The sequence below is a fragment of the Apteryx mantelli genome, chromosome 1 (genome assembly GCF_036417845.1).
Source record: "Apteryx mantelli isolate bAptMan1 chromosome 1, bAptMan1.hap1, whole genome shotgun sequence".
Lineage (NCBI taxonomy): Eukaryota > Metazoa > Chordata > Aves > Apterygiformes > Apterygidae > Apteryx > Apteryx mantelli.
The window spans coordinates 200,029,959-200,054,576 of record NC_089978.1 but is presented as its reverse complement, the minus strand read 5'-3'; the positions used below and the strand labels follow the sequence as shown (position 1 = coordinate 200,054,576).

The window sequence follows — 24,618 nt, the reverse complement described above, 5'->3', positions numbered from 1 at the left end:
TATTTAAAGCTTAAATTATTAGTGCTCAATATTTAATATATTAATTAGAATAAATATGTAGGCATCATTTGAAAGAATAAAAGCCATACTTGTGTTTACAGGAATCTTTAGAAGTCTATCTGTTAAAGTAATTTGTTAGTATTTAAATTATACAGTTAGTCTAATGATTAATTTTAGGTGCTTTATAGTAGGGGTTTAAGGACTCCAGAAAGACATCCACACAAGAACAGGAAGGACGAAGTCAGGGACATCTGCAGAACAAGTGAGTTTTCTGAATAGGTTCATATTTTCAGTATAATTCCAGGAAAGGCAGTAATACAGTTGATGCCTAGCTGTTTATATGCTACACACTGGGAACTTTAAAGTATTTAAATGTATAGAATTTTCAGGTGTTCTAATCATTTTCTGGCTCCCCTTAATCTCCTGTAGTTATTTTGGGTGCCCAAAGCACTTCAAGGTGGATATGCACCATCAGTGGTCATTTCAATATATTATCTCAGTCAGTCTAAAAACTGAGCATGGCTTAAGTAAAATTAAGACTCATAAAACAAACTGACAAAGCAGAATACTCACATCTTGACTCTGCAGTTTTTGAACAAAATCTTGAGTTGGCGTGCCTGTTATTTTCATTATTTCTGTGAGTTGGTCCAGATCTGAATACCAGAAATAAGGAACAAAGTCTTTCACCACAGCAAAATTAAACACCTTACAAAAATTGTGTGTTTCTTTGCAATTGGAGAATAAAGCAGAAATCAGAACAAAACAACTGCAAATAAGATTCATAAAAAATGAGGTGAAAGTTCTCCATTTCTCTTGCAAAGGCAAAGACACTGAAAGCACCTGAAATAAAGTATCTTATAACTTGGGAACACACAACTGAATCATCTGCAAACTCCTCTAATATTATCTGGCCTCCTCTAATACTTTTGGTCAAAATTGGTCCAAAAGTTATTAAGTTTCCATATGTTGCATGACAGATAGGTAGAGGAGATCCTAGGAAGAGGAGAGACCCTCATTAACGTTCCCATAGAGGAAAAGGTCGTATTACAAATTCAATAACCATCTGTTTGATGGTGTGTCTGGACAAGCAACACATACCATATCCATTGCCCTGGTCTATCCAATACTAAGGCAACTAAGCAAGAGCAGCCAGAGCTATTGTAGAGGCAGGCAAAGTCATAAGGAACACCAGACAGTAGGGGAAACAGAATAAAAATCAGAGGAAATCAGTCTTTGTTAATTCTTCTCCACACTGAGCAACTTAAGAAAAAAAAAAACCTTTATTCTCCTCCTCCTCCTCATTTCCCACCTGCTTTGCTTGATTCCACATGCTGAGATGCTGGAAACATAGTAATTGGGATAACGCATCAGAACAATCCCTAGTCTTCTGTGTCCTAAAACAGTACAGATTAATCAGCAACAATATTAGCTGTTTCAAAGAAGAACCACCATATTTACAGGGGGGCTAATGCTGTAGAGAAAACCTTTGCGTCTCATTTGCTACTTTGATCACCCAGACTTAAAGCACATACAAATTCCACAAACCTCTGCAGAAAAAGGAAATGGTGGGTAATGCTGATCAAACAAACATACAAACAAAAAATCCCATACCAAGTTTATCGGAAAACCTATTCATAAAAAAAAAAAAATCACTAAAAAGTTATTTATTTTTTTCCTCACCTACTCACAGCTGAATTCGTAGCTGTATTGCCCTGACAACAGGTAATACCGATCCATACATCTGAAGGCCAGCAGGAACAACTACACTAGGATAATTTGCTTTTTAACACTGGACATAGAATTTCAGCAATAATTCTGAAATATCCAAAATACAATACAACTAAATACTAGCTTTTATACTCTTATATTTACAGTGCAACTTGAAAATTATGACTCATTCATTTCTTATTTATGCACCAGAATTTTCAGGGTTAGCATTAGTCGAGAAATGCTATTTGTTAGTCAACTGTTGTCCTTTAGCTGTATTTTACTATTTTGTGTTAAAAAGTGACGCATACTTAAAATCTGTACAGCTGAAATAATTTGATGTATTCTCCTTTTCCATAGCCCCGTCATTTTTTTTTGTAAATACAATCTTCTTTTATTATGTTTTTCCTCACAGACAAGAGAATAATAAGGTCCATGCAATGAAGTTCTAACCTTACAAGTAAGTACTTAAATATAGAGCATATTTATAAAAAATTTAAACAAGTATTCGCAAGGTCAGCACTTTATTGATTACAACTCCACAAGGGGAAAGCAGTGCAAAATGATTAGGCTGAGCTGTCAAACATGCAAAACATATAAACAAAAAAAATAAAAGTAAAAAAAATTCCTGCTGTCCTCTATTAACACTGGGTAGCTATCACAACTATCTCGAATGAAGTATCACTTACATGTTTAAGTGTGGCTTGATCTTAACTATTTTCTTAATTCCTCAGCAATGAAATGATATGACACTGTTTTCTGCAAATCTAAAATATCTTATTAGACCATAACAAATTTTGATAAAAGTCTCAAAAAACATGAAATGAACCAGCATGTGCACAGAAGTCTGCACACCACACCAGACTTCTCTGAACATGTTCTGGGTTTGGGGAACCTACTACTAAAAAAAAAAAAAAAAAAAAAAAAAAAGCCTTTTCTATGAACACCGAATCATTCACTTGATTCAAGACACGACTCAAAGATCATCTCTCTCTAGTAAAAAATGCTCAGTAATACCAGTTTTAATTTGCAGATGTGTAAACTTGGTACAAGTATTAAATAACCAACAAATTAAAAAGGTGAAAGTCAGTTTACTATTATTTTCAATTTATGCTCATCAGTTTCTGAATAGACTTACTACATTGCACAAGCACCTATCATCATTTTCTTATCTTAGTGCCATAAATTCACTGAGAAAGGATACGATCGTTTCCTTTGAACAGAGGCCTCCCAGTTATCATCTCAGCCATTATACAGCCGACAGACCAGATGTCAACTGAAAGAAAAAACCCAGCAACATTAAATTGCTGAATATTTGTCCATTTAAATACAGATAAAGTTTAATTTAAAATATATTTTAAAGAAGTGTAATGTTTACATTTACAGTCTTTTATAAAATAAATGTGTGCCCTGCAGAGTATGATAAGCAGTATACATAAAACCGTTAGTCTTTTTGATTAGCAAACAAAAGATCATCTGATATTATGCAGAATCAGTTTCTCACTAACAAGCAAATGTATGTAGGAAGTAATTTTTCTATGCTTTCAAAACTTCCATGGTTATCTTGGTATTACTTGAATCCTCTCCTCCTGCCATTTTTCCCTGTCAGTTTGAGTTACAGCCTGCACATCTTGCAGAAAGATTATAGGCAGTGGAGAGCACAAGAATGTAGACCAGACTGTTACATCTGTATACTTTTATAGTGCTTTTTTCCAATAACCTCGGGACTTTCTGTTAGTCTCAGACAGTATACAAACAAAACCACCCCCAAAGTATTACCTGCAATTTATCTACAAGGAACTATTTCAAAATTATATTATTATTTCCACCTCCAGTTTCTTATTCACTTCAGAAACAAAGACGTGGCTATATATCGCCTGATTCAGTGAATGCTTCAGCTCTGTTAAGACTTTTCTGAAAAGATGCTGACCTGTTTGTGTATAATGCATCCAATTAAGTATGACCTCTGGGGCTCTGTACCACCTTGTAACCACGTAACCTGTCATCTCACTGTCTGTATGCCTTGCCAATCCAAAATCCAGAATCTGTAATGAAATCATAAAGAACATCCCGATCAGACAACCTAGATACCGATTTCATACAGACTTTCCAAATATGGAAAATAAAAAAAAAGAGCAGTCTGCAGAGATTGGTTTATTTCTGCATCTTTTGCTCATTAAAGTGTCTTGTTCTTATTATCAAAATCAAGACAGAAGTAGCAAGGAATGTTAGAATTATTTTTTCACATCAGATACTCCTATAGCAACACTAAAAGTTGGAACACTACCAGTAAAGAAAACAATAAATGCTTCAATTTTGGTTATAAAGATACAGGTCAGATTCAATGCAAAAATTCCCTGACCATAGAATGACTATCATATCTTGGCAGGGCTGAAAGAACAACATCCATTCTAGATGGTTATACGGTATCCATTGATCTGATATCCCAGGTGGTACAATTTTTAAGAACAGTGTTCTAATAATATTCTGAAATAAGGAGATACCATTATCTTCATTTTATGAATAACTAATACAAAGAAAAGCTTTCTCAAGGTCACACTGAAAATCTGCAATAAGAGTAGGGAACTACCATTATTTTGTTCCACTGAGTTCCAACCTGCTGCTTAATTACAGAACAATCCTCTGTAAGAAATGCAAGGTCAGTACAATTTTTTAAAGGATTATGTACAATTCAGCTTATTCCTGAAACTCAAAGATATTTATCTTTAGCTCCAGTAAAGTCTACAGCAGCAAGATTAAAAAGAAATGTTACAGTCTTTTGTCAGCTTCTACAAAACTGGCTAACGTAAGGGCCCAGCTGTATGGACCATCAAAAGATATATTCAGCCAATAGTGAGGTCCATTCCTGGAATGACAGTCGGTTTGTAATTTATCAGTAAATTCTTGATACTAACAGGAGAAGACGGGTCCTTGGGTGAGGAAAAATTATTCAAAATAAATCATCATCCACAGATACTCGAATATGTAGTTTTGCATGAACAGCCACTAGTTTCCATGTGTATCAGATTTCATATATATGTATTTATGGAGAAGAAATTTTCACTAGAAGCACCTGTGTATCACGGTACCAAGGGTGATGGATTTGTAATGCTCTCACTGTAATTAAACATTTAAAAATACTTAATTTTTCAACTGGATAGTTTCATCATTCCTTGGCACTAATAAAGAAGGAAAAATATATTTTTATTCATGGATCAAGAGTAGAAAATATGTTATAGCTTATCTTCACTGCCACATTTAAAACATCATTTCCATCTCTCCCCCATAGTTGCTGATTACCTAGCCATTTAAAAAAAGGGAATGAGATGCAAATGGAGAGCTGTTTATTGTTACTAATAAAATGCAATTGACTATGGCAGAAGTTACCACTCAAAAACTTTACACACTGAAGAGTTGCTGGAATCAAAATATTTGCAATAGCAAAATACACTTTTACATACAGCTTTCAAATTTATTATATACATATTTTACATTATGTCTTCCCAGTAGCATCAGAGAGGAGAGGGGAAGAAAAAAGGAAGTTTTGCATAACAGCTCAAAAGCCACATGTAATACCATTTTTTCTGACACAACTTTCTGGGACTTTTCCATACTAAAGTTTGTGAGTTGGAGTTGGAGACACCTGAAGTATAATTTGGGTTTGTATTTTTGTAAAAGCAGAAAATGACAGCAAGAATGTTTTTGTGCTATGCATTAACTTTAGGATTTTTTTTCTATTAAAATATTCATTTCATCTCATGAGCAAATTTATCCTTTTAGTATTTAATGTTAACATGGTACCACTTCAAACAACAGTATTCACATAAAACTATTATTCTGATACTCTGCCTGATCTCCAACCTTTGAGCTAGAACTTCCAAGGCAATTTTTAGAGCAAGTTTGACCAAAATCATTTTTATAACTTTGGAATACTGAAAGGGAGAGCAGATTTCCTTCAGTTCCTCATGGATGAGCTCTCCTTGTCAGCAAACTTAGTTTTCCTAACTTGCTTCAACAACCATAACAAAAATAACTTGTAACTTTAAGACTGCAAAAAGGGCAGGCCTTTCCCTTATGGCACCCTCCAGTTGAGAGAGTCAGACCAGAGAGTCAGAAAGCTCATTTGGAAAAATGAAATTGATTACTTATTAATTAATTATTAATTCAGGGAACTGTTTCAGCTTGACTCCAGCCACATAGTTGTTAGAGCCAATGCAAGGGAAGCTGCTAAGTGCACAGACATGGGAAAAAAGGATTGGACAAACCCTGCCAAGTATGATCTTGTGCCAGTGTAAACTGACTTAAAAGTACACTCAGAGTAGGGTCACATTCTACACATTATACCTGGACTGCACACACACAGTGAAAGTGCAAGTGAAATCTGAATTATTCTGGTATAAGTGAGATCAGAGTTAAATCCTTATTTTTCTTATGCATGCTCTCAACATGTTACAAGTTGCTTTCTGTTCAAAGACTGGAGTAGTGTTTTAACAACCAGTACTTCCTAATTACAGATTTGCATATTTCTTCTGTATATGATATCAGAAATTATTGCAAAACCCTGGACTGCAGAATTTGCTCTGACCATTGAGAAACATGAAAACTAAGGCTACATTTTCCCCTTGCCACTTCACAAAAAGATCTTCTAATACAGAATTATTTGCCTTGGTTTATCTAAAAGTGTGAAAATATCCAAGGTAACAGAAAAATAAGTTGTGTTAAGTACGGAAATACAGTGATCATATCATGAAAGAATGTCCTTGACTTGGGCTGCATCTCAAAATCTAATCCTATAGCTCAGTGGCAGGGTGTGGGGGGGTGAAGGGTACGTGTGTAACTGGTTTTTCCAGATTCTCTTTTTTTCCCCATCACACTGGGACCTACTCACAGTTTGACAACATACTTCCAAAAGCCAGAAAGAGACAATGGCTTTTTGTCTTAAATAGGGAAATCCTAAAACAACAGGATCCTGAGCATTCAGACCTGTTCTACCAAGTATAAAATTGTATTACAACAGCTACGTGCATGTGTATCGCTTGTACATTATACACTAAAACACATTTTTGCAGTGTTCCACCCACTTTCATTTTATTTAATTAAGGGAGAGCTTTACAACCTTTGATCTGTTTCTGTATCTCCCAGCTTGCAGAGTTAAGACTTCTTGTATTTATTCTAAGCTGGAATTCTCACATAACCAAACACTTCCCATAAAGTCTTACTCATCTCTTTTAAGGAGGAAAGTTTGGTCTTAAGATCTAAGCGTAAACTGAAGACTTACATATTAGGAGACAAGAACCCTCATTCCAATTTACTGTTGTTTTGTGAAGACGTATAGGCCAGTCACGATTCAAGCATAGGATAGAAGTTTGATTTTGTAACTAACTGAAAAACATGGACTAGCCTTACAGACTGCTAGAGCTATGAGAAGATAGCTAACAAAAAATAATTCTAGAAAATTAATAATGATCTATTAAAATATGAGAATAGAATTAACTGGGGATTGGAAACAGTATGAGCCTCCTCTCTCTTCACCCAAGAGAATAAGCTATATTCTTAAAATGAGCAGTGGTAAGTACTACAAAATTCTACTTAATAATGAATTTTTTGCTTTTTTATAGCAAACTCATTGTACACAGATAAACAGATACATTTTGCTAGGTCAGGATACTTTGCATATTTCTTTGCATAATTATTGGAGTACAAATATTATGTTCTCTAACAGGCTGAATGACTGGAAGATTCCCAGGACAGATAAGAAACTGAATAATAAAATCAAGCAGGTCAGATTCAGTATTTCAGTTTAATGATCTAGAAGGTGGCTTGAGGTGACAGTACTTCCATGTACAGGAGATGAATTACTGTTCAGGTGGACTCTACTGAGAACATATGCAAGGAAGAATCAGCTGGAGTGGCAGCATCCACATTTCAGGACAGATACCTCCTACAGCGAGCGCTACAGTCCTGGTCCCCAAGAGTGCCTGCCAGCTAAGTCCAGTTTCCATGCTGGGAAGGGACTTGGGTGTGCATCATTCTCCTACCTGCCTTTGGAAGAAAGCTCAGATGGGTAGGACAGGAGGGGGTATATGTCAATATTTCACCCCACTTTGGATAAGCAGGAAACAGGTAGTGCAAGAAATACCATAGAGTGCACCAGCTTTGCAGTGTAGAAACAGAAGCACCTAATAGCTGAACTACTGGGGCTCAATTAGCAATTGTCTCCCCTTAAAGAATTTTTTTTTCCAGTTAAGAGCAAAAATCAAGCAGAACTGATATACGCCTGCTAGAAAATATACTGTAGTCTATAAGCAACTGATACTAATGCTAGTTCTAAGTTTTAATAGTGAAAAAGGAATCACTTAAAAACAAAATTACATGTTCTTGTTCGTGCTGAGCAGTATTTGATTCCTCTTATGCCTCTCTGAAGTGATTAGCTGCAACATACCATAAAAACAGTTCTCCATTACAGCTCTTAAACACGATTTTCTTCTTGAAAAGTCTTTTTAATTAAATAACTGCGTAGCAATATAACAGTATTCACTGCAACTTACATATCACACATGAAAAAGTTGATTATTACAGTTAGGCACGTGCACTTGCCTGGTCCCACAGCTGCTGCACAGACTGCTGCATAAACACCAAGCCAGAAGATGACAGTTTCAGTTCTTACGCTGCCCTTCACCTAGCTGGAGGTACTGAAGTCACTAATCAATCCAACAATATCATGAATATAACCGGTGGCACAGATGTACTTACCAGCAATCATCCTCTGGACATCTAGGGAGTCATATGAACTAATCCTCAGCTGTTCTCCATTAACATCCTATACTAGTTTCCCAGAGCATCCTATCTGGACTTAATATCTTTATAACTGATATTCTGGGCAACATTTCTAATTAGAGGCACAGCCATTTCTTGTCCTTGGCTCCATAATGATCTTAGAAATTGATCATCGCATCTGCCATTTGTATGAAACATACATTTATTTCCATCAAGGACATACAAATAGGAGACTACTGAATTCTCAGTATTCAGGGCTTTATTTCTTAAATAAATATTTAATTTAATTAAATATGGTAACTAAAGTCAGACAAGTGGGAAAATAATTATAAGGATCAGTCTCCCATAATTTTTTTGAAGATTGTTACCATTGTCTGTCTGATCCCCTTTCCTTTAATTTTCCACTACTCAATACTTCTCAAAACTCATGGGTTGAAATCCTGGACTACCACTGAAACCAGTTATCAATGTCTACAGCTTTTGCCCACATTGTTTTCTATGGTGTATTTCTAATATATTTGATTATTTGTTTCAAATAAACATTTCTTACCTTCAATTCACAGTCTTCGTTTACTGCCAGGTTTCCAGGTTTCAGATCCTGTAGATATAATCAGATTTGAAATGGATTTTATTTATTTCTTTTGCAGCAGACAGAAGAAAGCACACTTTTTAAAAAATAAAACATTTATTTCATTTAGGTTAAATGGCTTTCATACAACTACCTGGAACAGCAACAAGTAAAGCAATGTCATCAAGCTAAATTAGAAGATTAATCATAATAAAGAATAGAAGCAAGGACACAAATTTGAATAGATATATGACTTTTTTCCCGTTATGTTCCTCCCCTCCCCAAAAATTAACTTTTGTTCCATTAGTAAGTAAGTCAGAAAAATACTTTCTATCAAAAGAACTCAGTCATCTTAATGTGTATGTGGTTTGAACATAAATGTGTACCATTTAATACTACCACAAAGTTAAGGATTCACATATAGCCAAATGGAGAAAAATAAATTTCCTTCTCTACTTCTGGACTGTACACACTGAATATCAAGATCTACTTAAAAAAGACTCCATATCCTGATATACCTAGAATGGTTATTGAAGGAATTAAACAAGATTTTAGGATCATATATAAAAGCCTATATTCTTTTCTGTAGGAAAATGAAATTCCTAACAAAAAAGTCAATTGAATGAAGACCGCAACATTAAAAAAAAAAAAATTACCAACTCTCTGTAACTACTGTGGAGACTTTTACTGATCTTCAGAAGTTGTATTGCTAAGTTTAGCAACAAAGGGAAGAGTACTGGCACCATTTAAGAAGATTTTGCAATGTTAGTGTTTCTTAGATATTCACAGTTACAGAGATAAGTTTTCCTTTGGCTTTTGCAAACCTTTTTTTGTCACACTTTAGCACACAAGATGTTTAGAGGAATCTTCTCTCAGAACTTAATAATCACCCAACAGTTTCACACAGGATATGGATTGAGATCAGAAGGGCCTGAGAGAGAAACAAAGGGGTGCAAAGGAATCGTCACGAGACTGAGAAGTTCAAGAGTCAGCAAGAGGGAGCTCAGAAAAAGTCGGAGCAACTGTGAAGTTTAGACCACGATTACAAGAGTGGTGGAAGTGAAAATATCCACTTATCAAATTATTCTGGCAATTGTCATAACTTCCATGTCCATCTTAAACCTCCTGTACAACGTGCGCTTTCTGTGGTGCTCCTGATATTTTGTTATGAAAGGCCAGTTCCTACTGTTCTGATGTAAACGGAGTCTTTGGGGAAGCTATGCTACTTGGCACCAGGAGCATACCATTCAAAACTCATCTCTTCCACAGTGCAGAAGTGATTTTACGCAGGCAGCAGGGATTTAAAAAGAATCAGAACACCCAGTTTCATTTCCCTCAGAAAAAAATGAGGTTTTCAAGGCTCTAAAATGTTGGGTTTTCTTTTCAATTTCCATGTGTTCACTCTTCCCCTAATACTTCTAACATTAACGTGATGTTTAAACAACATTTAATCATTGCTTTTAAAAGTTTACTCTAACCTTTGTTAGAAAAGCAAGAAATCCATTCATCTTAATTTACATGCTATTTTCTCTCATGGGAACTTAAAACCTTTATGAACCTGAGCTTTTAAGAAATCTATAAGATTTTAAGAAATCTAAATCTAAACTGACTTCAGTGCAACTTGGGTGCCCAACTTACACTGATGTAGCCACACCATTGCTATTAAACAAAAAAACAAAAGGCAAAATCAAAATGAAATATCATAAATAGAAGTTCAGGCATATTTATGTGCATGCTTACACATAAATACCAATAACATTATCAGAATATAAACATATTTTTTATTATTTCCACTTACCCTGTGAATTATGCCTGATGAGTGAATATACTGTAAAAAAAGAAAATATTTTTTAGTTAATGACTTTTAAAAGTTGCCCGAGGGAGAAAAAGTACTTTTTCATGGTGCTAAAGTGCCTTGAAATTAGAAAATGTTGATATATTGTGCAGAGAATCTTTTTATCTTTGTTTAGCTTTAACTCTCAGTAAATGAGCATGAGTTGTATTATACAAAAAAAGAATAAAATGGTGTTCCAAAAGGAATATGAGCAGATAGGTTAGAAGCAGTGATGATCAATAAGATAAACATTTATAACAGAAATTCATATATATTTTAAAATATATATATGAATGAATATATATATGAATGAATATATATATATATGAATAACTATATACTTTCTGCCAAGGTCATTATAGAATGATTTCAAGAAAAAGTCTTAACTGGACTCCTAGATCACACTTCAGGTCACAGCTTTCTAAAGAAAAAATAGTTACTGAAAATAAAGCTAGTATTTTGCCCTCCCCTCCCCTAATACCTAGGTATCAGTAAAAGAGTTTGAGTATTCCTTCAGATCATATAGCTCTTCTAATTCATTCCATACATAAAATCCTGTTTCCAGTTAATTTTGGTACTGCTAGATATGTATGTTTATCAAAATTAACCCTATTTTATATATCAGAATTGCTCTCTTGCAAGAGAGATCTCAACTGTACTATCATAGTTTCAATTCCTATGCTTCAGCAGGACTGCATTTTAAGAAAGCATTTAAGAACACAATGAAGTCTACTTGAGGTCTTAATTGAAAAGTCTTGTTATATGCTTCAATACTTCCTGAATGAAAAATCTAGAAGTCATGCTACAAGATGCTTTCCCTTATCATAACCTTCCCAATGATCTTTTTGAGGGCTCTCAAAAGTCAAACCAACAAACTGGACGCCCAAGACTAGTTCTTCCGGGAAGCCCTGAAATGAGACATCTGATCAAATACAGATGTCTACACCTGTGTCTGTCACCACAGCCTCCCCATTACAAATGGAAGGGTTCTCTGGTTCCCAGTTCCTTTCACCTGCTGAATAATGCCCTAGAAAAAACTGTTTTCTCCACTGACTATCAAGGGAATCGCTAGTAAGTAGTTGAGACGCAGATAACTGTTTTGCAAGTACTGAAAGGCAGAAAGTGAATCACACCCTTGATACTTGTCTTAAACTGACTTAAAAAGGCTGCATTGTGACTACACTGGAGCAACACCAAGGAGGAAGGAAGAGAAATTAACGGTCACACACCTGTATGGGTGGTTTTCTGTTGTTTTATTTTCTGTATGTGAAACATATGACAGTTCTGGGAATTGGTGATTTTTATGCTATTACTACACCAAGCCCAGATCCAGTAAATTGCTAGCCTCACATGTAGTAGTAAAATATACTTGTTATTCAGTACTAAAATGAAGGAGAATGTATACTGCACCACAACACAAGTTACTCTTTTCATGCTGCTGTTTTAGAAGTTTGTCTAATGTTAAACTGCTACAACAAAGGCCTTTGGGATTATGATAAAAAAATGCAACAAAGCTAGGCTCCTGCTATGACTTAGCCTTCTCAGAAAGCCTCTTTCCATCTGTTACAGGGGAATACACAGACTAAGTTGACTAAGTCAGATACCTAAAGTCAGTGAGCATTTATAATTTTGTTACTCTATTTTTGTACAGCTGGGTTTATTTCAATATATGTCTGCCTGTCATCCTAGCTTTGGTGTTCTTCCACACTTCTAGCTAACATAATATGAATAGGAGGTGCAAAAAAAAGAAAAAAGTTCTGCCTCAAGGCTAAGACAAAACACACCTTCACTGGCAATCCTACAATAATTTATGTTGCAAAGGACCTCTGGAGGTCATCCAGTCAAAACTCCTGTTCAAAACAGATCCAACTAGACCAGGCTGCTCATGGTCCAGGCAAGTTTTTAATATCTCCAAGGATGGAGATTCCACAACCTCTCTGGGCCCCTGTTCCAGTGTTTGACCATCTCCAAGGTGAAATTTTTTTCCCTTATATTTTATCAGAATTTCCCATGTTACAAACTGTTCTCATGTTTCAAACTGTGACTGGTTCCATCTTCTCCACACACTCCCATGAGGCCAATGAAGACAGCGGTAACATGAACACAGGTTTCTTTTCGTACAGCTGCACAACCCCAGCTTGCTCAGTCTCTTCTTGCATGTTCTACACTCCAGCCCCTTAATTATCTTCGTGGCCTCGCTCTGTCTGTCAATGTCTTTCACGTACCGGGTAGCCGAAAACTGGACACAGAACTCCAGACATAGTCTCATAAGCGCTGAATAGAGGGGAGAAAGATCACTCAACCTGCTGGCTACTCCTTTACCAATACAGCCCAGGATGTGGTTGGCCTTTGTTGCCGCAAAGGTGCCCTGCTGACAGCAGAGCTGCAAGGCCTTTTCTGAAAAGCTGCTTTCTATCCAGTGGGTGCCCAGGCTGTACTGTTGCATGGGTTCTTCTTCCCTAGATGCAGGACTTTACATTTGCTGTAGATGGTAGATCAGTTCCTGCTGCATATTACTTGCAGATTAGGGAAGTTTTAACATCACCAGTAGAAATTGCCAAAGTGTTTCCCGGAGCTTTCCGGGGTTGAGGGAACAGAATGGCTCCCCAGAACACAGCCTGTAAAACCACTACAGAAAATGAAGAACTATAAAGCAGTATTTCTGTCATGGATGTGCCTGAAGTGGACCAGAACGGGAGGAACGAGACGCAAAAAGAGGAAGTCTGACAGTTGTACACAGACACCAGAGATACATTAAAGTAATTATCTCTAAGTAAGCAAGCTCCCAACAAACCTGTTAAACAATAAATGAAAAAAAAGCTGATGTCTTCTGCAAACAGCCATCTTTATCAAGGATATCACAATGACCACTTACGTTCTAAATTATTTCAATGTCTTCTCACTGAAGCCTCTTGATTCTCCAAAGCACATATGCTATAAATATACTACAGTCTAATTTTGCTGATATGACTGTACACAGTAAGGAAATAACTAGTAGACCCAGGAATGTCTGCACCTAAGAATGTAGCAGGTAGAAACAGGAATTAAAGAACTGCAGTTTCTGAAGTTTTAGTAAAAGTCAGTCTCAACTGTCTGGGGGGAAGAGCACGGTCTCATTGGGTGTTCTTACCCCACTGAGGATTTTGTGAGTGTTCACAGCACAAAAATCACATCAACATCTTGGGGAGAACTCATGTATTTTCTAAACATTCCTCTTAATATAGGACTACTGAGATTACATGAAATAGCACTTATTTCTGGTGCTAATTTAAGCATTAGCCTTTCTGTTAGCTGCAATATTGTTGTCTGTGCTGCAGTGTTTTTAAGAATAGCAGTATTTTTTAACTGCATCGTATTATCTACTGGTGGGTAACAGCAGTGGAATTATGCTAGCCCTAGTTTAGAAAAATTTCCATTTCAATTCATTAATCTTCTGAAATTGGATCCAATTTTTACCAATTTTGCTCATTAAGTAATCCATTTAGTGTCAGATTTCATCATTCTTAATATGGAAAACATATTCGGACCACAGCACAGAATCACAGAATGGTTGAGGTTGGAAGGGACCTCTGGAGATCATCTAGTTCAACTCCTCTGCTCAAGCAGGGTCACCTAGAACACATTGCCCAGGATTGTGTCCAGACAGCTTTTGAATATCTCCAAGGAAGGAGACTCCACAACCTCTCTGGGCAACCTGTTCTGGTGCTCTGTTACCCTCACAGTAAAGAAGTTTTTCCTCATGTTCAGATGGAACTTCCTGTGTTTCAGTTTGTGCCCATTGCCTCTCGTCCTATTGCTGGGCACCACTGAGAAGAGCCTGGCTCCATCCTCTCTACACCCTCCCTTCAGGCTTTTATACACATTGATAAGATCCCCTCTCAGTCTTCTCCAGGCTGAACAGGCCTGGATCTCTCAGCCTTTCCCCATATGAGAGATGCTCCAGTCCCTTAATCATCTTAGTAGCCCTTTGCTGGACTTGCTCCAGTAGCTCCGTGTCTCTCTTGTGTTGGGGAGCACAGAACTGGATGCAGTACTCCAGATGTGGCCTCACCAGGGCTGAGCAGAGGGGGAGGATCACCTCCCTTGACCTGCTGGCAAGGACATATCCTTCATAACGTTATTACTACTAAATGTGAACAATATTTGATTCAAGAATCCAGTTAACATAAGCAAAGTGCCATTGGGCACAGGAGTTTTGTGCACTACCCTACAGACGATTTTTGCTAACATGCATAAATCCTTGCAAGTTTCAGAGTGTGCTAGCAAGCTATGCAACAGCTGTCTAAATTCTAAGCATTCTTGCCTGTATATGTAACATACACACAAAATATAAAGCTAATCAAAAGGGAATTAGAAAAGATTCAGGAGAAAGTATTCTAGTGAGCAAAATGAAAATGAGAATAGTGACTTGGCAGGGAAAAGAAAACTGAAGCGGAAATGGGTGAGGGGGGAAGGGAAAACAGAAGCAGAAAAAACAACCTAAATGTGAACAAAAGACAGTAAATAGGGATGATAAAAAGGAGAGAACCAGAGCAGGTAAATATTACTATTAACACAGCAAAAAAAGCTTGGAAAGATGTTCGTGTGGCCCAAGAGATATCCTTCCATTCTCAAATACTGCACAAATAAAGACACACAACTGCCGCTCACATCCGTAGAAGATCGCTGACCCAACCGGCATTCTGCAGAAGATGGACTCAAGACTGAAAGAGTCGAAAACTCCAATCCCATTCCACCTACACGAAGACATTTATTTACAGCTTGTCTCCTATAGTCTTTGACAATCACTAATTTTTCTGTCAAATAAAAATGAAAAGGCATAGCATATTTGAAAGACCTTCCAGTTTGCAAGCTCACACTTAAATAAAATTTAACGCTAGGCTAAAGTCTGACTAGGAAACAGACAAAGGCAATACATCATTGTTTTTAAGCCATGTCAAATCACATTGTTTTTTCCACCACAGCTGAAGTTAATTCTGATAAATTACAAGGTTTGTGAGAGAAAGGAAGTGAGTATTTCATTCTCTACAGAAGGAAGACAGTAAAATGGCACAAACATAATTGACAAACAAGACTGTATAGACTTACAGAGCAAAGCACTGAGGGCTTGATACAAATCTTCCTGAACTCAACATGAACTTTCCACTGACCTCAGAAAAAAAAAAAAAGTTTTTTCTTTTTAAATCAAGCCTGTGGAGCATTTTAGTATATAATCAGTTCAGAACTAGGCTACAGGAAATATGCAAAAATGAAGCATGCAGGGAACTGTCTTGGGGCCTTAGCAAAAAGGTATCTATTTTATCCCCTCACATAAAACAACTCATACCATTATTTTTACATACATGCAAAAGAGACACATAAACAGGTCATTACAACATGAGTCTGAAATGTGGCAAAAATAAAAAACAGCATTCTTGCCTTTGAGTAGGCTTAAATACAGATACCATAAAATGCTTATGTACTTTACACAAGGGACAAATGCATATTGCAGTTAACACCTGTATCACCAAGTAGCCAAAACAGAGTCTGTCAAAGTAAAGAGATGCAGTAAAAAAAACATTATAAAAATGAGAGGCCAAGCTGTGGAACAGCTTTACAGTTGGAACAGTTTCACAACAAAAATCTACAGAGCTGCCTATTCCTTCTTCCCAGGTGAGTTAACTGAGTACTACCTTAGTGTATGCTTTGTTTCCCAACAAAAAGCAAGCTTTCTCAATAAAACACAGATGTGCTATCTTTAATCCAGAAACACCAGACCTTTACAAGATTTTCATGCAAAACCTGGCAGAGCCTTTCTTACACAGCCAACTTACTATGTCTTTCAAAGAAGAAAAAAATTACTGACCTGTTTTCCTTTTTTCTGCATGCTAGCAATACTGATTTCAGCTTAATCACTAGCATGGACAATGCTGCAGGAATGTCCCTCAAATAAAAAGCACTGGAGCATTCCTGTTATCTAATTTCTTGAATATATTTCCAACTAGGTGTATTGGTGGGGATGGATGAATTAGTGCAAGGAGACAAATCCAAAGTTTACTGGAACAGGTGAAGTAGTAAAGATTGTTCTCAAATGTTTGGCTTGCAGTATGAAATAACAAAACATCAGAGTCTAGTAGCTATGTCTTATTTTCTGCTGGTAATTTTGAAGTAAGTACAGCTATGCTTTTTAAAAATTTAGGGTGGGAGAAAAGGCAAAATATTCACGTGAACCACTGCTAACAGAGTTACAGAGACCAGAGATACCAGTTTACTAACATTATCTCAGTATTCCTGCTGGTCACTTGGTAACTAGAATGAGAAATGCTCCAATTTTTATTAAATCCTGGGAATCCCAGCTTAAAATCAAGAACTTCTTGCTCATTTTCTCCTTACTCAAAGTCCTGCTCTGTTTTCTTCAGGTATGTTCAGATGTTCTTCAGATATATGTCAGTTGTTTCACTTGCCTTCTACATGTACTGATCCAATGAGCTCCAGAGTCAACCCTTCAGGGCCCACAAACTCTATTCGGTAGGCCTCTACAACATAATCTAGACCACTAGACCAAAATAAGTTTCTAAGCCATTTCATTGGAATTAAATTCATTATTCATTCACTGCACTACATTCAACTCACGCTAAATTTTTACAGTTCATATATTGCATATATTGTAGAGCCAAGGGGAAATGAATAAAGTAGGACTCAGCAACAAAATACACTTACTAAGTCTTGGGATGGGAGTAAAACAATTTACTTGCCCTTCTGTATCTGTTAGATATTGAGAGACAGAGTAATCATGGGCACACTGTTCTTGCTGTTCTTGTCCAGGAACAGCATGATATCCTGGGATTTTGTCTATTTTTAATAGTGTTTGGCAATACAAATATAGATCTGGAAGAGCAATACACCTTTCTCTATAAAGTCCAGTTCTGTATTTCCACCACACAAGCAGGTCCTTATGCAATGCACCTCCCCTTCCAGCACAGATTCCACTTATCTCTGTACAAACGCAGAGGGAAGTCTGCCCAAACTTTGTATATTGCAGGACCATAAAACCAAAATTGTATAGTGTAAGAAGCAGCCAAAGAAACCACATTCAATTCTAGACTGTGCTGTTCTATGGCCTGTTGTAACATATGTCTGAGGAACAGCAATGGGAATTAAATGGCTGTCACTGCAGGAAGTCAGGCTTCAGCCTGCAGAGCTAGGTCAAGGGAGTCACAACAAAACATCCCAACTACATTCTGAACTTTTGTTGTAGTAAAGAACAGCTTTTAGGGTAAGTTGCTTTTTCTCTTGGAACCACACCATCAAAAGAAATAATAAAGGAATAACAGACTTTTTGTCATCAATGTCTTGTACACCCAGACAATAAATATTGTAATTTAAGACCTGCGGTACCAGTTGAGATTGGGAAGTATTTTCACATCGCATTAATATAGGTTAGTGAGGAACTGGGAGCTCAAGCAGGACCTTCTTTTGTGCTATAAGATACAAGCTCTGTGCTGTAAGATACAAGTTTTAATCACCGTCCATTTTGTAAAAGCCAAATATAGAAAAACAACCCCACTAGCAATAATAAACATTCTAGCAGAAAGATGAGAAAGAGAAACATACAAAGTCTATGATAGTTAGTATACTTAGAGTCATCTTTGTGAGAATCAAAAAATGTTAAAGAAAAGTTGTGCAGATGGCTCTGCAATCCATCACAAAGAAGTTTTATGAGACCCAAGGGATAAAAGCTAGAGGAGTACAAACAACATTATTTCTGACAAAGACAGGGGGATTAAACAATCAGGGTTAATTGAGCTTACATTCAGGGTTACCCTCTGCAAAAAATGAGTCAGGAAAAGGCCCCCAAACTAAAGGATGGAGTTTTGGTTATATTTTGTTCAAGTACTTGAAAATTTTACATTAAAATTATTACTCTCCCCCAGAAACCATGTTCAAGCTATGTCATGACTTACTGAAAGAACTACAAGATGAAGTTCTTTTATACAGTTAAAAACTAGACAGATCTGAATGGTCCCTTCTAGCCATTTCTAAATGTTTTCGTTATTTAATAGCGTAAAACACAGGTGCATTATGAAAGCAGGCACCAAAAAATCAAAATAAAGCAAAGGTGGCAGGAGGACTGCATGCATGAACAAGAAGGTCCTAACTAAACTCAAACATAAAAAGGAAGCCTACAAGAGGTAGAAGCAGGGTCAGGTCACCCAGGAGGAATACAGAGACACTGTCCAAGTATGCAGAGATTGGGTTAGGAAAGCCAAAACCCACCTGGAGTTGAATCTGGTGAGGGACGTTAAGGGCAAAAAGAAGGGCTTCTACAGGTGTATCCGCAGCAAAAGGAAGACGAGGGAAAATGTGGGTCCACTGCTGAATGGGGTAGGGGAGCTGGTGACAAGGGAGATGGAGAAGGCCAAGATAGTCAACGTCTTGTTCTCTTCAGTCTTTTCTGGTAAGACTTGCCTTCGGCAATCCCAGGCCAGGATGAACAAATAATCATGGAAACCATTTCCAAACATATTACAGACAAGAAGGTGATTGGGAGCAATCAGCATGGATTTACAAAGGAGAAAATGATGCCTGACCAACTTGATAGCCTTCTATAATGAGATGACTGGCTTGGTGGATGATAGGAGAGCAGCAGGTGTTGTTTATCTTGACTTTAGCAAAGCTTCTGACACTCTCATAACATCCTCATAGACTAACCAAGAAAGTATGGGCTACATAAATGGATAGTGAAGCAGACTGAAAACTGGCTGAACATGCTGGACTCAAAGTGACCAGCTGCACAAAGTCCAGCTGGAGGCCCATCACTAGCAGTGTCCCCCAAGGGTTGATAGTAGGGCCAGTACTTTTTAGCATCTTCATTAATGACCTGGATGATGGGACAGAGTGAACTCTCAGCAAGTTTGCTGATGATACAAAACTGGGAGGAGCGAATGACACATCAGATGGTTGTGCTGCCATTCAGAGGGACCTTGACAGGCTGGAGAAATGGACTAACAGGCACCCACTTAGGTTTAACAAAAGGAAGTGCAGTCCTGCATTTGAGGGAAATAACTCCATGCACCAATACAGGCGGGAGGGCAACCAGCTTTGCAAAAAAGGACCTGGGGGTCCTGGTGGGCAACAAGTTGATCATGAGCCAGCAATGAGACCTTGTGGCAAAGAAGGCCAACAGCATGCTGGGCTGCTTTAGACAGAGCATTGCCAGCAGGTTGAGGTAGGTGATCCTTCCCCTCCACTCAGCACAGGTGAGGCCACATCTAGAGTACTGTGTCCAACTCTGGGCTCCCCAGTACACGAAAGACATGGACATACTGCAGCGAGTCTAGCAGAGGGCCACAAAGATGACTGAGTGATTGTAGCACCTGCCATATGAGAAGAAGCTGAGAGAACTGATATTGCTTAGCCTTAAGAAGGCTCAGGGTGCATCTTATCAATGTCTATAAATACCTGTTGGAAGGGAGTGAAGAAGATGAAGCCAAATTCTTCTAAATAGTAACCAGTGAAAGGACAAGAGGCAACAAGCACAGACTGAAACACAGAAATTCTGTTTGAATGTAAGAAACAACTTTTTTTGCCATAAGGGTGATTGAACACTGGAACAGGTTGCCAAGGGATTTTGTGGAGTCTCCATCCTTAGAGACATTCAAAACCTGCCTGCACAAGGTCCTAAGCAACCTGCTGTGGTTGACCTTGCTTTGGGCAGGGCATTGGACTAGATGGTCTCCAGAGGTCCCTTCAAACCCTCAGCGATTCTGTGAAAAGTCATTCGAAAATTATGTTATTTCAATGGAATCCCTTTTGACATCTTTCACAGCTTTTTAACTCAGGTGCTTATTTCTTTGGGCTTGTAAGTGATTCATCTGTCCTCCTCTCAGCCACCTCCCACTCACATTAGTCACTAAAAATCCATACCCCTTCCTTTTTATCAAAGCTGTCCCAGACTTGGCGACTTCAGAGATTCATTAACTTTATACATAAAATGTTACACAAAGGATACACACTTTTGAATTTCACAATAAACATTCAGACATCTGGCTCAAAAAGGTATTTGAATATATGAATAATCCCAACGAATTCCATAGAATGACTTGCCTATTTAAATTTAGGAAAGAGGTTAAGTATGTTGCAGAACTGGACTCTTAACATACATGAACCAAATCCACATGTGCTGTTGTCACACTATGAAGCTCGCTCATCAGCTGTTGTCCCTGAACAACCACCAAAACCAGTGCAAGCACTAGGAGCCAAGGAGGCTCTGAGTCTCTCTCGGGGTGAGATTTTCACCACAAATACCATAACTACAGGTCTGTATTCACCGTATTTTTATATATATATATATATATATATATATATATATATATATATAAAAAATCTAAAACTATATCAATCAACCCACACCATCTAAAACAAATTCAAACCAAAGAAGATAAGCACAGGAAGAACTCTCCAGAGTAACTGACTGAAAGAAAGAATCCTAATAGGAAAACAAAACCTTCCTTAAAAGAGTGCACACAGATACTGCGTTTACAGTAGGTTGGTGCAGACTGCCTTAGCAACAGTGCTATCAAACAATACTGGTAAGACATGGAAAACTTTTCAAACTAGAGAAATTTGAAGCTGATGACATAGCCAAGGGCTCTGATCTATCATTTCTGATCAAACAGGATATCAGGTTTGGCTCTGCTGAAGTCAAAGGGCATCCTGCGTCTGACTTCAATACTTACTTCATTCTCTGTTTCTACAGTCCTCAACTAGCCAGGGTAAGAGGGGTGGCTAAACAGCACTAATAAAATCAACTACTGGAGAAGAAGGCATAACTAAAAGTCACAGCAGTGACCTTCTGGTTTACTGAAATAAGGAAATCAAAGTCATCCCAGATTAATGTATTACAGATCTTTAATGAGATTCAACTTTTTTTTCCTTTTCCTTGAAACAAAACCAAAAAGGCAACATTCATCATCAGAAAACATCTGTTGTACAGAATATCATCACTTGTATTATGAAATTTTATCCTGCTATCAAATGCTAAGTATCTATAGCATTCCGTATGGGTATACTAGGAGAAAAAATTATGAAATAAAAATAATAAAAGTGGCAAACCTTTAAGCCTTTTAACATCTGATATACCAGGAACTGGATTCGGTCTTCAGTTAGCTTCTCATGCTTCATTATCTTACTCAAGTCTGTTCCCATAAATGGCATGACTAGGTAGCTTAAAAAAAAGTATAGAATAACTCTAAATTTGTAAAATAAATTGAAATATAATTGTATGTTATAGTTCAGTGACAATCTTGAATGGCAGATCATTCTGTTTACCAAGCAATTCCACTGATCTCCCCCCTCCAAGTTTCTCTTTTTTTAATATATTTTTTGATTGTCATAAATAGATATCATACAACCCTGCCACTGGTTACAGAAAGTTGTTAGTTATCAGAAAAGTAGATTCCGAACTAGATTAGAAGAACCTAATCAAGAGCCACGTGATACTTCAGAGATACCTGCGCAGAAAACGAAGACATTCACACAATGCTATTTATCTTACAATCATGACCATAGGATAAGTGGACCAGTGGATCTTAGCAACAACAAAACTAACTGGGTGGTTCATTCAAATAGACAAGGTCAGATGTATCAGGAACAGAGTTCATCAAATTAAGAGGCAACAACTTCTTCCATTAATTTTCATCTGGCATTATAAAATCCTTAACCTTTGGTACTTCTTATTGGTAATGGACACCAGCAATAGAAAGCTTGAAAGTGCCAAGCCAGCATTTCAAGGATAGTCTTCATTCATTGCTTGTAGTAAATTCATCAGAAAGCCTTTCCTTTGGTTAAAACATGCAAATTTTAACTATGCTGAGTTCTCTCATTAAAGCTGTATGAAAAACTTCATTTGTCATGTTAGAATTGTACTACAAACTAAATAGATATTAAACACAAAGTTACAGGAAGATGGGATACTGATTTAGTCACAAAGAGTTACAGATAGTATATCCAAAATTCCCTAGGTACCCAACCTTTTCTCATGATTTGGGGGATCAGGACTCAGGCTCCCAATCCCAGCATTCATAGACAAATCTGCTATCCTTTGGATAGAAAATAAGCAAATTTAATTTAGTAACTACATAAGGACAGAGCAAATATGGTGAAGAGAATGAAATTTCTTATCTCTTCCCAAGTATATAACACAGTATGTTTCTCATCAACAGAGCAAATAACTTAGAAACGGAGTTTAACTTCTGCTTTGTTGATGTCCCTGAATCTTGAAAGCGTATTAAGTTCTACCCCATCCGAACTTATTTAATACATTTTCCCAGAGGTCATAAATACTTGAAATGAGCCAGAAAAAAAAAAAACACTTAAGTGACTGTTCCAAAGAAAGCAGAGGTAGTAAGATGTGAGGTGAGAAACAGAAATATCTACATGTCTTATACTACTGGTGGTGACCCTGAAGCATCCATAAGGAATTTTGTTAGCCTGCCATCATCTGTGTAAATCCCACAGCTCTGGATGGACAGCGATTTACCTAAACAGACAAAGTCCAAAATAATCTATAACCATTAAGTACTGTAAAGAACAGGATGGAAAGGATAAATAAAAGTGCATTTTTACGCATGCACAATTTGATGAGTTTACAATTTGATGACTTCAAATTTCTAGTAATCAAGACAGAGAGAGAACTGGGGTATGGGGGAACAAAAAAAAAATCAGGAGATAGAAAACCCACTCCTATTTGAGTTTGAAAATCCAAAATTTATTAACACTTTATGAACAACATTGGAACAGGACAACAGTGGGATCGAATACTATGGGCACTTATACACAGATGAAAAAAGGAAGAAGAAAAAAAAAAGAGATCAGTTATACTATAACATTCCATAAAGGAGCTTCATCTTTTGATCAAAAAACTCAGTGTTACTTCATATAGGCTTATCTGGACACAGATTCGTGAATGAAAAGTATTACTGTGGTCAGGTCACAGCAGCTGCAATTCTCATTATTTATTATTATATTATGGGTATTTAGAAGTGTCATAGCTACACGTGGCTTCCATGGCTACACATAAGAATTACGGCTTTGGTTTCAGAAAGAGTATCATCATCATTAGCAAATATAGGGTATAAATCTTCCTATGCAAACAGCTCTCACAGATCTAGGTTGGACAGAAGTTACCTGTTCTTTTGGGGTATAGCTATGTTGAGTTACTCTAGCAAATCTTTGACTGGTAGTAAGGCTCATGACAACACAGTCTAAATAAATCATTTCAGTTCAATACTTTGCCTAAGGGATTTCTGAATATTTCTACCTTGTTATAAATCTTGCAGTTTTTTGGGGGGCAACGAAGAAGCCACTTCCAAAAGAATTGTCTTTTAAGATAAATTCAAATAATCAAACTCCTCCAGAAAAGATAAAATCAGAAAACTTTTTACTCTGAACAACTGCTTAAAACCATTCCACTTCCAAAATGCATTTAAATCATGATATAAGATTTGTTCTAAACACATTAATATGAATTCACAAATTCAAGTGGTGAAGATATTACTGACATTGACTGTCAACACTTTGTCTACTACTTAAAAATCAATAAATGTATTTTTATTATTAAAAATGTATTTACAATCCACAGCTGGAGTCCTCAAATAATCTAAAGATATTAGGCACCCAATCCATAACTCACTTCAGTAAAGAGCTTGATGCCTAAGTCTTGGACGTTTCTTGCAAATTCCAGTTAAGGCCC

At 37.0% G+C, this 24,618-nt stretch overlaps 1 protein-coding gene across 1 annotated transcript in view; it reads right to left on the bottom strand.

Moving 5' to 3' along the window:
• Window positions 1-24,618, bottom strand: part of MAPK12 (mitogen-activated protein kinase 12) — a 44,342-nt gene that overhangs the window by 5,714 nt on the left and 14,010 nt on the right. The window contains exons 4-9 of the mRNA XM_013956483.2: window positions 21,981-22,092; window positions 10,851-10,880; window positions 9,035-9,082; window positions 3,638-3,752; window positions 2,912-2,983; window positions 574-653 (exon numbers count right to left, since the gene is read on the bottom strand). Coding sequence (XP_013811937.1) covers window positions 574-653; window positions 2,912-2,983; window positions 3,638-3,752; window positions 9,035-9,082; window positions 10,851-10,880; window positions 21,981-22,092 — 457 coding nt within the window. The remainder of the gene's footprint in view (window positions 1-573; window positions 654-2,911; window positions 2,984-3,637; window positions 3,753-9,034; window positions 9,083-10,850; window positions 10,881-21,980; window positions 22,093-24,618) is intronic.